The following is a 14,932-nucleotide window of genomic DNA, read 5'->3' as shown; positions in this document are numbered from 1 at the left end:
CAATGGGAACCAAACGTTTCAAGGTCCAAATGAGAGTTTCAGTGCAGCTTCAAAGGGCTTTAAACGACACCAGACGATGAATAAGGGTCGTATCAAGGACCTTTCGAGTCACGAATCAAAATAAGATTTGTTCATTTTGATGAACAGGAGAGTCACGAACGCTCATCACAGAACAGAGCAAGGCGAGCATTTGAGCTTATAAAACTTTTTTATTTCGTTTTTAAATGACCGAATGTTGCGCTTGATAAGACCCTTATTCATCGTCTGGTGTCGTTTAAAGCCCTTTGAAGCTGCACTGAAACTCTCATTTGGACCTTGAACCGTTTGGTTCCCATTGAAGTCCATTATATGGAGAAAATCCTGGAATGTTTTCATCAAAAACCTTAATTAGGTCATATGAGCCTTTATTAGGTGACTAATAAAACGTTCTAAAATTTTTGATAGGACACAAAGCTTTGAAATTGGCCGATAATTGTCTAGAATTGTTGCAATAACGGAACAAAAGCTGATTTCCAGATATCCGGAATAACACCAGTATCTAATGAGAGATTAAAAAATAAGTTAAAGGCGTCGAAATAATAATATTAGCTGCTAATTTCAGATAGATAGATTCCAGACTATAAGGACCTGGTGATTTATTTATATCGAGCAATGTAAGTGCTTTATGGACATCAGAACTCTTTATATTTACAAAAGTGAACTCCTCCTTTTTAAAACTAGCCTCTGCACTGACAAAAGTTTGAGTGCAAAGGAGTTGGCTACTCCACTAAGGACACAGAAGCAATAAAATGCTTTTTAAAACTATTAAGCATCTGCTCCTTATCAGATATGCTAGTAGAATCTATATTTATACATAGGAATATCAGAAGATTTTTTTGTTCCCTACTAAATACTTTATATTCTGCCAAAAATACACAGAATGATGAATCATACTTTGCCTGTGAATTTTTACGAGCAGATTTTATTTACTTGTGCTCAAAAATACAAAAGACAAAATGTAGAAAATAGTATCCAGGCAAGTTTCTCACGACTAATTTCTTTAAAAAAAAATGATATACAGAATATGAGCCTTCATTTTTATACACAATATATACATATGAATATCACCCTTTCTGAAAGCATTCTCAGGGCATGTGAAAATCAGTTGACAGAACAGGAAAATTCAGATTAAGTGTTCAAACAGTTTTTCCTCATCCAACCAAAATATCCATAATGATTGAAACATAGAATCAAATAATCAGATGAGGAGTTTAAATATCAGGACTGTGTCCTGCTCTTCATTCTGATGATGAAAACCTCTTCCTCATTTAAGCCAAATGAACACTCCCATATTAAGAATGACCATAAATTACCTGAGGGAAAAAAGACATCATAGTAAGTCATCTTTCTGCAAGTTGGATACATTAGTAAACATTAACTAAGAATGAACAATATTTCTTCAGCATTTGTTAATCTTTGTTAATTTCACACATCTTGTTAACATTAGTTAATGCACTGTGAACTGACATGATCAGCTGTATTTGTATTAACTAACATTAACAAATATTAACAAACACAGTCACAAATGTATTCATGGTAAGTTCATGTTAGTTAATACATTAACCATCAAATATCTGGGGGAAAAGACATCATAGCAAGTCATATATCTCTGGAAGTTGGATATAAACTTATTAGTCTAATTAGACAAAAGAAAATAATTGTGATTAATCTCATCAATTAACCAACTTAAATCTCACCATGAAACTGTAATCATGAAATTTGGTCAATATCTAAAACATTTTGATTATAAATGCAGCCTGGGTGAGGATAAGAGACTTCTTTAAAAAAAAAAAAAAAAAAAATAATAATAATAATAAAAAAATCTAACCGACCCTAAACTTTCGAACGGCAGTGTACAAAACATGCTCGGGCTGTGAACTCTGGAATGCATGAAAGAATGCATCAATAACTATAAACACACATGTGCAACACACATAAAACATGCTTAGAGGAAGGAAGATCCCCATTAAATAAACAGAGACTATTATGATTGTCAGACGTCATTTACATTACACGCACACTCTTCATTTCCTTACCCAGACACACCTTGCCCTTATGACAATGAGCTAACCAATACATTTGAAAGAGGCCTATACATCCTTTTAATTCTGTTAGTTTCCTGACCGATGAAAAAGATCAACACTGTTCCAAACTTTATGGTTGGTAACATTTTTTAATGTTTTTGAGAGTCTTTTATGCTCATGAAGGCTGCATTTTTTAAAAATCAAATTAACAGTAATATTGTGAAATATCATTACAATTTAAAATAACTGTTTTCTATTTTAATACATTTTAAAACAATAATTTTTTTTGAATTTTACTTCAGAAATAAATCTAATTTGCTGCTGTGCTTAAGATTCATTTCTAATTATCACAGTTAAAAACAATTTTGATGCTCGATATTTAGTTAATATATTTTAAATGAACTTTTTTTCAGGATTCTTTGAAAAAAAGAACAGTTTTTTATTAATATAAACTTTTTTAATATTATTAAGGTCTTTATATAGCCTACCATTGATCAATTTCATACATCTGAATACATCATTGCTGTACAATACATAACTTGCTGAATAAAATTGTAAAAAAATGTACTGACCCCAAACTTTGCAACAGTATACTGTATGTTTTGGCCCAATAAGTTCCATCAAACATGTGCGGGTCATCATACTGTATGTTTTGGCCCAATAAGTTCCATCAAACATGTGCGGGTCATCAAGTTGGTTTACATTTGAATGTGGAATGTAATTTAGCAATTACTTTAACCATTCACAACATATAAATGTATATGCTTTTATTAATATTAAGAACCTTCTATTAATATTTCAGCGAGTCATTTTACTCACTGTGTCTGCGTGGGCAGCTCCCGTCTTCAGGAGCAGGTGGGATCCAGCCCTAGTTTGGAACGATTAGCCTTCTGAAATACAGCCAAGGCAAAAAGCGACACTGCTGGAGAGCAAGGGTCAAAGCTTGAATGTGATTTCAAGGATTTATGAGGTTCTGGAGTAAAGTTGCAATTGTTTTCAGCACCAGGGGTGTCCGCATTAGGGTTAGTTTGTGTAGAGTGGGCTTTTGGTTCGGGGTAGATCTGGTAAGGCACATATTCGGGCTTTGAGTTAGCACTTAGATCAAAGTTTGACCATTGGTCGTCACAGGACTGTATTTCGGGCTCCTCTTTGTAGTCGCCGCTCTTCTCATCCCAGTAGACAGGTGGCGGTGGTGAGGGAAAACCCATTTCTTGCATGGTGTTCTCTTCTTGCAAGTTAGTGCATTCTCTTTGAATCCTTCCCCAAACATCAAATAGTTTCATTCCATCATTATCACCATCTAGAAACTTCCTTCTCCTCTCTTTGTACTGCTCTACCCAGTCCGTCTCTTCTTCAGTCTCCACCAAAGCCTGTTCTTCCATCTCCTCTCGCTCAACAAGATTTGGATTGATTGGTGACCTGTCAGAAAGTTCATTAGCTGGTGTCGAAGGCCAAACCCAACGGTCTCTTAGTTCTAGATTATTCATTTTATGATCTAAATGTTCTGGATTATTTAGTCCCCTTTGTAGTGATTCTAAGCTCTCATGAATACATTGGTCCTCTTCATATTTCAGCTCCAAATTCTCACTCTCAATGTCCTTGCGAGCTTGATTCTCTTTCTCCAGGTGCTGTAAATGTATAACCCCTGATAAGGGCTCACTTTTGTCTGAACCCTTGCCCTCATCCCTGAAAAGTTCAGATGGGGGTTTCTCCAAAAGCTCTGTGGTGTGGGTCTCAATGGCATCCGGGTCTCCAGGACTCAGGTCTTTAGTAGCAGCGGATGACTGTAATGCCAGTGGCAGATCTAAGCACCGCCTGCTCTGTTGACGTCTCAAGGGAACCACGGTGAAAGTGGTCAAACCCTCGCTCTCAAAGGGGCTCCTCAGCAGCTGACAGCCAGGAAGTGCCTTAAGCTCAGCCTCAGGGGTGTGATGCTCCGAAAACAAACCCGTAGACGCATCTTCTGCTGGTTGATTCTGGGATATAGGGGAACTAGAGGAAATTGAATAGGAAGATATTCAATTTTAGAAAAATAATAACAGTGAAATGGTTTCCTGGCTGATATTATCTGACTGAAACACTCACACAAACCATCCAGACAATTTATACATTTCTAAGGAAGTGCAAATCATGAACATACTTTTCTGAAGACAGCATTCTCTGTCGCCGTGTCTTCAGAGATTGCGCAAGTTCGCTCATAACTTTAGTGATTGCAGGGCACTGGTCAGCTATGCGAGCTCTGTGTTTGTCTGAACGCTTGATGTCCGCTTGAGCTTCATCTACTGAAGCGAAACAAAGTGTTATGACAAAGACACAAATGTTTTCACGAGTGTGTCGTGTTTATCTGTGAAAAACCACCTCTTAATACAGCACCAACAAACAGCAAAGTGTACAGTATATATTTTTTATTTATTCAAATATGAATGGGTATTAGCAAATTGAATTTCAAAAGTTAATTTGGCAAAAGACAAAAAACAAACAACTTAATAAATATGAAGAACACAAAAGACAAGCACACACAAAATTAAAAGACAAATATGACATTAAAATGATTCTAATTAAAAGCAAAAAACAAACAAACAAAACAGCTTTAATTAAAAAAAAAGAAAAATATTTGTGGCTGATGTGAATAATTTAAGAAACTCTTAAAAGAATCCCTTTTGACCTAACATCTTAAAAAAAGACATCGACATGATTGACATTTAATAAAGCTGAATGCAATTATATGGATTAAAATACCAAATACTGATTACAACCATCTTTAGTTGCGGTGTCTAACTGAGCAGCCATACACCTCCCTGAATTAAGGCACAATTATTGTAAGAAAGCACAACAGATTTTCCTGCTAAACACATCACATTACATTTCAACCTTTATATGGTCTAAGCCAGAGAGTGATATTAAAAAAGGGAACCGGTTTAAACAACAGACAAGACAGTGCATAAGACAAAAGGCTATGTAAAAACAGAGGAAAATAAGCCCATCACCGACGAGAGCAGGAACAGAGAAGCAAGCATGGAGGAGAAGAGGAGGAAAGGATGTGCTGCCTGCTAGGCGCCCCCTCCTGGTAGGACAGTGTAAAACAAGAGCAAATAATTAACCCAACAGTTGTGGGAAAGCAAACAAACAAAAAAAATGGGATAGTTCACTTTGAAATTAATTTTTGATATGTTTTAGCTTACCTCAAGGGCATCCAAGATGTAGGTGTCTTTGTTTCCACAGTATTTTCAATTTTGATATTTTTAGGTCAAACCGTTCTTGTCTGTCAGTCATATAATGGCGGTATATGGGGTTCACCTCAAAGAGCATGCTCAGAGAAGTCAAAATTAAACATGATTTAATGACTCGTAAATGTAAGTACACATTGATGGCCTAAGACACGAAACGAGCGGTTTGTGAGAAAACGAACAGTATTTATATCGTTTTACCTCTTGTAACCACAGCCACGTCCAAGTGATCTGAAGGCACAGGCGCTTCGGTCTGTTTCGTGTCTTAGGCCATCAATGTGTACAAGTATTTACATTTACGAGACATTAAATCATGTTTAATCTGGACTTCTCTGTGCATGCTCTTTGAGGTGGACCCCCTAAAACTCCATTATATGACTGACTGAATGGCTTAAAAATATCAAAATTGAAAATACTTTGGAAACAAAGACACCTACATATTGGATCCCCTTGAGGTAAGCTAAAACATATCAAAAATTAATTTCAAAGTGAACTATCCCTTTGCGTCCGAAATCAAAATAAGTAAATACTGTACTTCACGGTCGTTAAAAAAGCATGTTCTATATAGTATGAATGTAACCTGGATTTACTAAATTCGGCATGTTATCGTTACCATGTGACCCACTATTCACAGGCATTCATAAATCCTCTCCCATTGCCTCATGGGATAGTAAAGTGTCCATCTTACTCACTTTTGAATCTCGCCGGAAGTAGAAAGTACTGTGTACTTATGAGTATTGTGAATTCAGACATACTTCTTTTGTCACATACTGTTTTTCACCTATTACACAGTAGGGAAGTATGTGATTTTGGATGCAGCCCATGTCTTAAACATTAGGGGCAGGGGACTATTTTAACCCATTTGCAAATAATCCTTTAAAAGTATTAAAATATGAACACATATACTTTCTTTTGTTTGTCTAGCATAAAACGTTTCTTGTCTCGTCACACTCAGTTAGGAATTACATGAATCATGATAGCTTATTTTCAATTCAAAAGGAAAAAAAAAGTAGTTCGCATTTCTGGATGTTACCGTCGGTAATTTGACATCTCTATAGTCATTCGATTGGCCATCTCAATCATTTTGACACTGACATGGCAGACCAGACTGAAAATGTAAAACTTTGTCATCTTAGCATAATATCCTGCATAATGGAGTGCAGCAGAGCAGTGCAAGAATTTATGCAGATATTTTATAGCATACAGTATGTGTCTAGGAAACTAGCACTAGCAGGCACACAAGTATTCACAAATGCATTAACACAGAAAACTGCAACTTCCGTCAGGACCACTTTAGTCCAATACGATTGAAAATTAGCATACTTGGATTGGCAGTGTGTTTCTGTTCTGGGCGAGAACTCTGATGCACATACATGCAGCCTAACATGGACAAGAGCAGGGAGAGCAGCGATAACCCCCCCTTTTTTAACGTACAACCAAATTTGAAAATTCAGTCTGATTCAAGGGGGAATCAGAATGCCAAATCCTGACTGGGCGACGCCTATGAGAGATAGCTTGACTAACATGACCTGCCAGAAGTTAAAATAACTTCTATAGTCTGAATTTTATATAAGACATCCAATTATATAAAAATGAATACATACCTTTGTTATCTGAATTGGATGGGGCGGGGCCATAACCCGGTGGGGGCGGAGCTCTCCGTTTAGTCCTTTTAAGGGTGGACTCAGTGGAAGAAATGGGACTGAGCAGATCCTGAGCAAAGCAAAGCACAGAGGTTACGTTTGGAATTAATTCATGAGTTTCCAATTAATGAGTTTCTGTTCATTTGTATTATAATTTATACACCATTATATTATATATGAATATTTTTAATAAGCTATTTGTTATTTTATTTTTTGAAAGTGTTACTGTATGTGCTTTTGTCATTTTTATTCCTATTATTTTTTAATAAGGTTCAATTTAGGTTCAATTTATTTTTTATTTCAGTTTTAGATTTAGTTCAGATTTATTTATGTATTTCCAGTTAGTAATTTTAGTGCTTGAACTTTTCAGTTAGTTACCAAGCCAACACGTCTAATCTTAGTTTATTTTTAGGTTTTTCCATCTAATATTTTTATTTTATTCATTTTTTTTAAGATTTAGTTAATGATAATAACCCTGATACATACTGCACAAAAATTTAAGAACATGCCACAGAAACATACAAATGCTATTTTATTTTACTAAAAATAACATTAATGCATGCTAATATGAATACTGGAGGACCAATAATACAACTCAATTTAACAGGGCTGAAGTTAAAAGGATTGAAGTTTTAAAAAAATAAAATCAAAACAATTTAAATGCTAACAGTGTAGTTTAACCCCCCATTTAATTGCTACATCAGCAAATTAATAACACACAAGCTAATTCAGGTTTTGACTGGAGATGCTCAAAGCATTCACACCTGTTTTCCAGCAGGGTCACTTTCTGATAGGTCAGAAAAGTCTCTGGTGTGAAGTCCACAGGCGACACTCTGGGACGCCGTCATAGGAGGCTTTGGTGCGGGTCTCTTCTTTGCCATGTCGGCAGGGACCATTGGTAAGGTCGAGCAGCCGTTATGACCATTCACTCTGACCGAACATTGGCCGTTCAGTTCAAGAGATGTTGAAGCACAGTCAGTCACAGCCTGAAGAAGAAATAAATAAAACATAAGAGCAAGAATTTGAAATTACTTTCAATATGCAAATTGCATTCCCAGATAAGCAGATGCAAAGGCTAAACTGAAAGATAAACAGATGCAGAGACAGATGGGTGGACCTGCGCAAGTGTTTCACGGTGTTACAGTTCAGTTATGATACCCCCCATCCCCCCATCGTTTCCTGAATATGACAACCAGCAGGTTGCACAGACTGCTAAACCAGACAGACTGACAGGTGTACAAACCTGCTCAGGTGTTTTCTTGCTCTTCTTGAATAAACCAAAGAAACCTTTGTTTTCCTTCTCTCTGATGCTCTTTTCTTTGACACCACCTGGACACACACAAAAGAGCCTCATAGATCAAACATATACTTTTGTGGACAAATCTGAGCAGTGCAGAAATGGTTTGTTTAGTGCTATATTAAAGAGATATATAATATTTTTGTGCTACAAAATTAGCTTTTTTTATATGGAAGCTTGTTTAGGTCACAGAATAAAACATTTTAAAAGATAATTGTGACTTTTTCATCTCACAATTGCGAGTTTCAAAGTCCATAAACTTGCAATTGCGAGTTATAAAGTCCATTTCTAAGGAAAAAAACACTTTATATCTCACACTTCTGACTTTACACGCAATTGGATGATATAAAGTTAGAATTGTGTGGTATAAAGTCGCAATTTCATGTTATGAAGTCAGAATTGCGAGATAAACATGCAATTCTGAGACCGAAATTTTTTTTTTCGCAACTACGACTATTTCTCTCGCAACTGCGACACTATTTCTCTCGCAACTGCGACTTTATTTTTCTCGCAACTGCAACTATTTCTCTCGCAACTGCGACTTTATTTTTCTCGCAACTGCAACTATTTCTCTCGCAACTGCGACTTTATTTTTCTCGCAACTGCAACTATTTCTCTCGCAACTGCGACTTTATTTCTCTCGCAACTGCGACTTTATTTCTCTCGCAACTGCGACACTATTTCTCTCGCAACTGCGACTATTTCTCTCGCAACTGCGACTTTAATTCTCTCACAACTGCGACTTTATTTCTATTTCTGGTACCTTTATGAGTTGATACAGGATCAACAGGAGGATTCGCTGGTTCCACTGTAAGAAGAAAAAAAATATCACACAACTCCAAAAGATTAATATTACTTTAATACGCAACAAAAAAGCTTTTGAGTACATAGTATGCAACAGTGTTACATAATTACACTACAGTGCTTGTACACCCTATTTTTCCTTTTTTGCTGACCTTTCATTTCCTTGGCATACAGTTCCCTGATTCCATAGTCATTCAGTGTTTTGGTGAGATCCAGGGTTTCCTCTGATTTGTATGTCTTTAGTAAGACTGTGGCATCAGGGTTGAACTCGCACTTCTCACACACGGTGGGCATTAATTCAATCAGCGGCACTGAAGGATTGACCCGTGCTACTGCCTTATAGGACATCTTGTAGTTTATCAGAAGACGAACTGTTGCCTGGAAAATTCATGACAGGTCTAATGAGACATAAGACAACCCTGCTGAAAAATCCAGCACAAATTCAATGTTGGTCCAAGCTGGTATAGAGCTTATCCAGAATGCAAAACACACCCTATTTTCGGTGACCAGCAATGCTGGATTTTTCAGCAATGAAGACAGACCCTCTGTCAAAATATGCACGATTCTCTACGAATCGCACAAAAGAGAATGATGTCTAAATAGCAGCATTCATGAAGCAGTAAATGAACAACACCTGAGTGACCTACTAGGCAAGTATGACAATTCAGATGCCGCAATGTGCACATTTTATGCACCATAAGGGTATACAGAACCCTAGATGAACTGCTGGATATCTGACAAAAACAATAAGGATAAAATTATTAAATAAGATGGACATTGAAAGTGTTGGGGAAAGTTACTTTGAAAAGTAATGTATTAGAATAGCGTGTTACTCCCTTAAAAATGAACTATTTGTGTAATTTAGTTACTTTTTAAGTTTCATTACTTTTGCATTACTAGGGCTGGGCTTTTTTTTTTATTAACAAAGAAGTTCTATTTTTGGGCAAATGTAAAGGAGCTTTCACACCAAAAGTGAAATCAATAATCCTCAGGCTGAAGGAAATGCAAATTCACACGTGTACAGTAGAGGACGCAGCTCAGACAAACCTTTCAGCTGATCTGCCATTCTGGATTGCAGAAGAATAGGATGGAGGAGAAGAAAGTGTAACACTTAATTTACCAATGAATACAAGAAATCTAAAGTCATTTTTGCTGAATCATCAAAGGTTAGCAGCAAGTACATCATTGGTCAATAAAGTGATATTAAATGTATATACAAATATTTGTTTTACCGGTATTTAAATTTTAATTATTGAAGGTTTGTGTAGTATTTATGTACTGTAGTATTGTGATTTTGCATTTCACTTATTTTACTCGTTTTTGCAAGTGAGATTAGTAAATATCATTCACAATTAGTCTAGAACGATGTAACCATCATGTTTGCACATAACGCTTCTGCACTTACTGGGAATTTTTCAGTCAAAAGATGGGTTACTTGAAAAAAATTAATCTATTATGAAATCGAGTTACTTGTAATGTGTTAACCCAACACAAATCATGGCTTTCGATCAGACTTACCACAGGAATATGAGGTTTTTTCTTGTTAGCATCACTTTCTTTGGATTGCAGGACAACTCTTTCAAACTCAAGAGAGCCAATCATGGAGTTGGGTTTGAAATTGATGTAGTTTTGATTTGTGGAGAAAAGCTTGATGACATGATCCGATGGAACGAGGTGGTGTTGAGCACACAACGCCACCAGAACATCCATAACAGGTTTACTGCAAGCACAAACACATACAGCTGGATTTAAATATGACCAGACATTCATTCCAATGAAAGGACTGGTGAACCTTTCACCTTTACTTTCTCCTTCTCGCTCACCTGCCATGCACTGTGGCTGTGGTCTCCTGTCCTCCTGGGAGCAGTACAGTCAGAGGGATGTCCCGGTCTATGAGATCTTCTTGGGGATCCATGGGTGTGTGCTGTAGGTAGTATGAAGGACAGACAGGTGATGCTGTAGATTTAGGGTTGTCCTATTGATGAAGCAGAAAAAGAAATCGCTAGGTCATTCGGAGAACACCCTACATTATTTTTTTCAATTAGAAATTATGAGAGAAAACCCATCCAGATACAACCACTCAAGGATTTGCCTTTCTAGTGGTAGTTCTCTTTGGAAGAGAGGCATTTATGGCATCCACTGTTACATACTCATGACAGAATGCTTTTTAATGAATCACATCACCAACCTGTGTGAAAAAAGCCCCTCTGTGTCTCAGCTAGGGCTGTGCAGGGGGAATTTCCAGGTGTGTTCCATCAACTGTAAACCGGAAACAGATTTTACTGTAGTTGCTTTACCTTTTTAAAAGCAGAAAAAGCACAAATCCCATGTTCTTTACAGCAATAAATATGTGATATCTCGAATTTGCTTGAACTTTAAAACTAGGTACTTACTTTGTTATTTTTAACACATTAATTGTCTTTAAGCACTCTCCAAATAATATCCAACTTTAGGAATTTATAGAATTATTTACTTTATTAAAACGCAATCAGCTGTGTCCAGCAATTTACTCACAAACTACAAAACAGCAGACAAGCAAATACACTACCGTTCAAAACTTTGTGGTCAGTAAGTTAAAAAAAAAAGGAATTCATATTGTTTATTCAGCAAGGATGCATTACATTGATCAAAAGTGACTATATTGTATTATTATTATATTAGATTTTATATTACGAATTAATGTTCTAAAGTAACGAAAGAACACAAACCAATGTTTTAAAGTGCAGACCAACACGTACAAAACCTTGATAACTGTTGAAAAATTGCTTTTATGGCCCTGTTTGTGAAACTTCAACTTGCCCTCACAAACAAAATGACGTCCGAATCACAACTGATTGCAAATTCCCGCCTGGAGAGTAAAACAAAAAAACAGTTAAATTAATCAAATTCACCCATCTCGAAAGTGACGAAAATTAAAAATAATGTTAGTCAGCCAACGCCTTTGGGTGTGTTTGGTGCTCGTTCACTAAGTTGAAGCTTTAGTTTTATTATAACTGGGCGTGAGTGTTCCTTCACGCCTCCCTGCCGCTGATCATCAAGGCAGAGCGGAGTAATACACACATCAATTTCCCATGAGAACGAACTCGCCAAACGCACGTGCAGCAGGTGTGCATTAACCAAACACGGCCAGCCAACGCTCTGTAAAATTCACTCCGAAGCATATATTTACCCCATATCAGAAATGTTTACTCATATTTTATTCGAAAAGTTCACAAAATGGAATTTACACTGCATTCGCTACAGTTTAAATGGGTTTGTTACATTACAAACAGGATTAACTTAAGTACTAGCCGATGTGCACGCAAGTAGGCTATTCAGCGCTTGGACACAATTTCACAATGTATGGCAGTGATAGCACCTGTATCTTATTTATGCCCTTACCTTTATCGTCCTTACCACAATCTTTTGTCAGGGGCTTCCTCAGACACCCGCTGTTCCTAAATAATAGAAGGACTAACGTTAAAGGGACTCTGTGTAGATTTTTAGGTATTTTCTTATCTGAAATCAATATTTTTATTCATAAATATGTCCTCAATGGTGTACAAATACCTCTGCAAATTATCTGACTTATCCTCGTAAATGAAGAATTTATTATCTTCATGTACATGGGACGGGTAGGTTCACGGAGGCTTCCATGTCCGTTCCGCCATCTTGAAAACTATAATAGCAGAGAGGGTCAAAAAGTACCACAAGCCAAACGCGTTTCCACAACGCGTTTTCGTTCAGACTCAGAGCCATCGTCACGTCACATTGAGAGGCGCGCTCCCTGCAAGTTTAAACGGCTGCATTGCACTCCTATGATTGCTGATTGCTCTTTTGCTCTATTATTTGTAATTGCGGACCATATGCCGAGTCACAGGAGAATGCATCCTCCTCGCAAAAAAAGGCCAGACTTGAACGAAAAAGGAAACGTGACCGGAGATTGCAAAAAACAAGACCATTCATTTTTCCGTCATAAAATTAATCGGATATGGTTCGATTTTCTGCGTTTTTCGCATCCAGAGCCAGCATTTTGAGAGGTCTTTTGACAATTCAGGGCCGGGGGAGCTCGTCCTCAAATCATTGAACATTATGCGCCGTGCTTTCAGTTTCGGTTTTCAATTCGATCAAGTGTTTATGTTCTCTTCTCTATATTGGATTATGAAATTAATAAACCTCGATCCTCTTTCAATCAGATTGAAATTTAGGATCGAATAAAGTGTGATTGAGCAGCCTATTCGATAACTAATGTATTATTTGGGCACAATATACACAATACATAGGCTACACAATAACAGCCTAGCTGTTCTGTCTGCCCAGCGCTTCCACAGGGCCGCGCGCGGGTGTGTGTGTGTGTTTGTGTGTGTGTCCATACCTGGTCCATACCAGACACACTGCCAGTCTCCGTTCAGAATCGATTGGTTCACGGAAATTGATGGTCTTGTTTTTAATATGTGGCTCCAGAATCGCTAGCAAAGCATCAAACTGTCCCGCTGACATTCTGAGGTAGCCTAAATTTTGAATCGCTCAGATAAATTCGCAACTTCTTGATAATGAACTCCTTCCTCTCGGCGCAATTTCAGGATTGGATGGATATTTTCTATTTCTTCTCTTTTCAATATGAGAGAGGGCAAAAATCATCCTCACTGCTTGACGAATCCATTTGGTATTTTTGCGTTTTTTCCCGCAAAGGTTTAATAAATACGCAACGGACTCGGTGTGCAAGGTTTCTATGCGTGACGAATTTTTAGGCTGACGTACAGGAAAATACGCATACGAATATTTCGTGCTCAGTGTGCAATGGCCTTAAATATCGGGATAGCGTTTTCAACCGTGGAAATAGCTAATGCAGCAGAAAGATTTCAGAAGAGACGCTGAAGTTGCCTGCTTTCTCCTCGACAGGTTAGTCAATGTTACAGTCTGACTTAATTTTTTTGTCATTGCTTGGTTGTGTACTTTATTATATAGACAGTATAACATTTATAGGTAAAAAAGTTAAACAAGGTATTTGATGAATAGCAGCTATTGACTACTTTACTCGCAGCTATTGTGAAGGAAGGTGCTAAAAACAAGGTTTGTAAGTTAATTCTTTATAACCTATAAATTCAGTAAGAATATAGAGATAATGATTGTAAGAAAATATTGAAGAAAATATTGCTCTCTGTAAGATTTTCTATAGCTTTTTATATATAAATGATCAATTAGCTAAAATTGTGATTTTGCTATGTGGATAAGATTGTACAGAGAATTAAAATTAATTTATACAGCTAGACACATAAATTGTACACATAAGTTAACACATAAGTTGCTGTTTTTTTTTTTTAAGTTACAAACCTGTTCACCCGGAGAAAAACTCGATGAAGTGTTACTACAAGACATCCTGTCATAGCATTTTTGGTACATAACGGCAACCGTAGATGCAATACGCACTTGAAACAGCGAGGCGCTGGAGAGCAAAATTCGTTTGAATGCAAAATACTATTTAACCACTAGATGGGGGTATTTCCTACACAGAGTCCCTTTAACTGAGTAAAGAATCAGAGTGAATGCAAAGACAAGTGTTGTTAATCCTCTAGTGTTGTCAGATGGACATGCCCACTTGCCCAGTGCTGTGACATCAACAAATCTGTTTCCTGTGCTGTGTGCGTGCGTGTGTGTGTTTGTGTGTGTTTGTGTGTGTGTGTGTGTGTGTGTGTGTGTGTGAGAGAGAGAGAGAGAGAGAGAGAGAGAGAGAGAGAGAGAGAGAGAGAGAGAGAGAGAGAGAGAGAGAGAGAGAGAGAGAGAGAGAGAGAGAGAGAGAGGTAGCATTTCTGTTCTTGATTTAAACTAACTCTAGGTCACCATGAAATCAAAATGGACAATTCTTATTAATTAGCCTATTAATTATAAATTATTTATTTGTGTACATATTTTTTGTAT

At 37.0% G+C, this 14,932-nt stretch overlaps 1 protein-coding gene across 2 annotated transcripts; it reads right to left on the bottom strand.

The window, feature by feature from the left end:
• Positions 1–425: 425 nt before the first annotated feature.
• cobll1a (cordon-bleu WH2 repeat protein like 1a) lies at positions 426–12,494 on the bottom strand. Of its 2 annotated transcripts, none has more exons than XM_039689502.2 (12): positions 12,416–12,494; positions 11,223–11,293; positions 10,858–11,009; positions 10,553–10,754; positions 9,187–9,412; positions 8,994–9,038; positions 8,177–8,262; positions 7,698–7,919; positions 6,895–7,003; positions 4,204–4,345; positions 2,883–4,055; positions 426–1,352 (listed from the first exon to the last, which is right to left on the bottom strand). In XM_039689502.2, exons 3-11 carry the CDS (start codon positions 10,947–10,949, stop codon positions 2,909–2,911), a joined length of 2,271 nt encoding a protein of 756 aa, XP_039545436.2. In that variant the 5' UTR covers positions 10,950–11,009; positions 11,223–11,293; positions 12,416–12,494; the 3' UTR covers positions 426–1,352; positions 2,883–2,908. The 2 variants fall into 2 exon arrangements, with proteins under 2 accessions (XP_039545436.2, XP_039545440.2); XM_039689506.2 differs by having other exon boundaries at positions 427–1,352; positions 4,204–4,342.
• Between the last annotated feature and the right edge of the window lie 2,438 nt (positions 12,495–14,932).

The sequence above is a fragment of the Pimephales promelas genome, chromosome 8, assembly GCF_988280905.1.
Source record: "Pimephales promelas chromosome 8, fPimPro1.hap1.1, whole genome shotgun sequence".
Lineage (NCBI taxonomy): Eukaryota > Metazoa > Chordata > Actinopteri > Cypriniformes > Leuciscidae > Pimephales > Pimephales promelas.
Note: the sequence above shows the minus strand (reverse complement) of the source record. Positions and strands in the feature narration are given on the sequence as shown.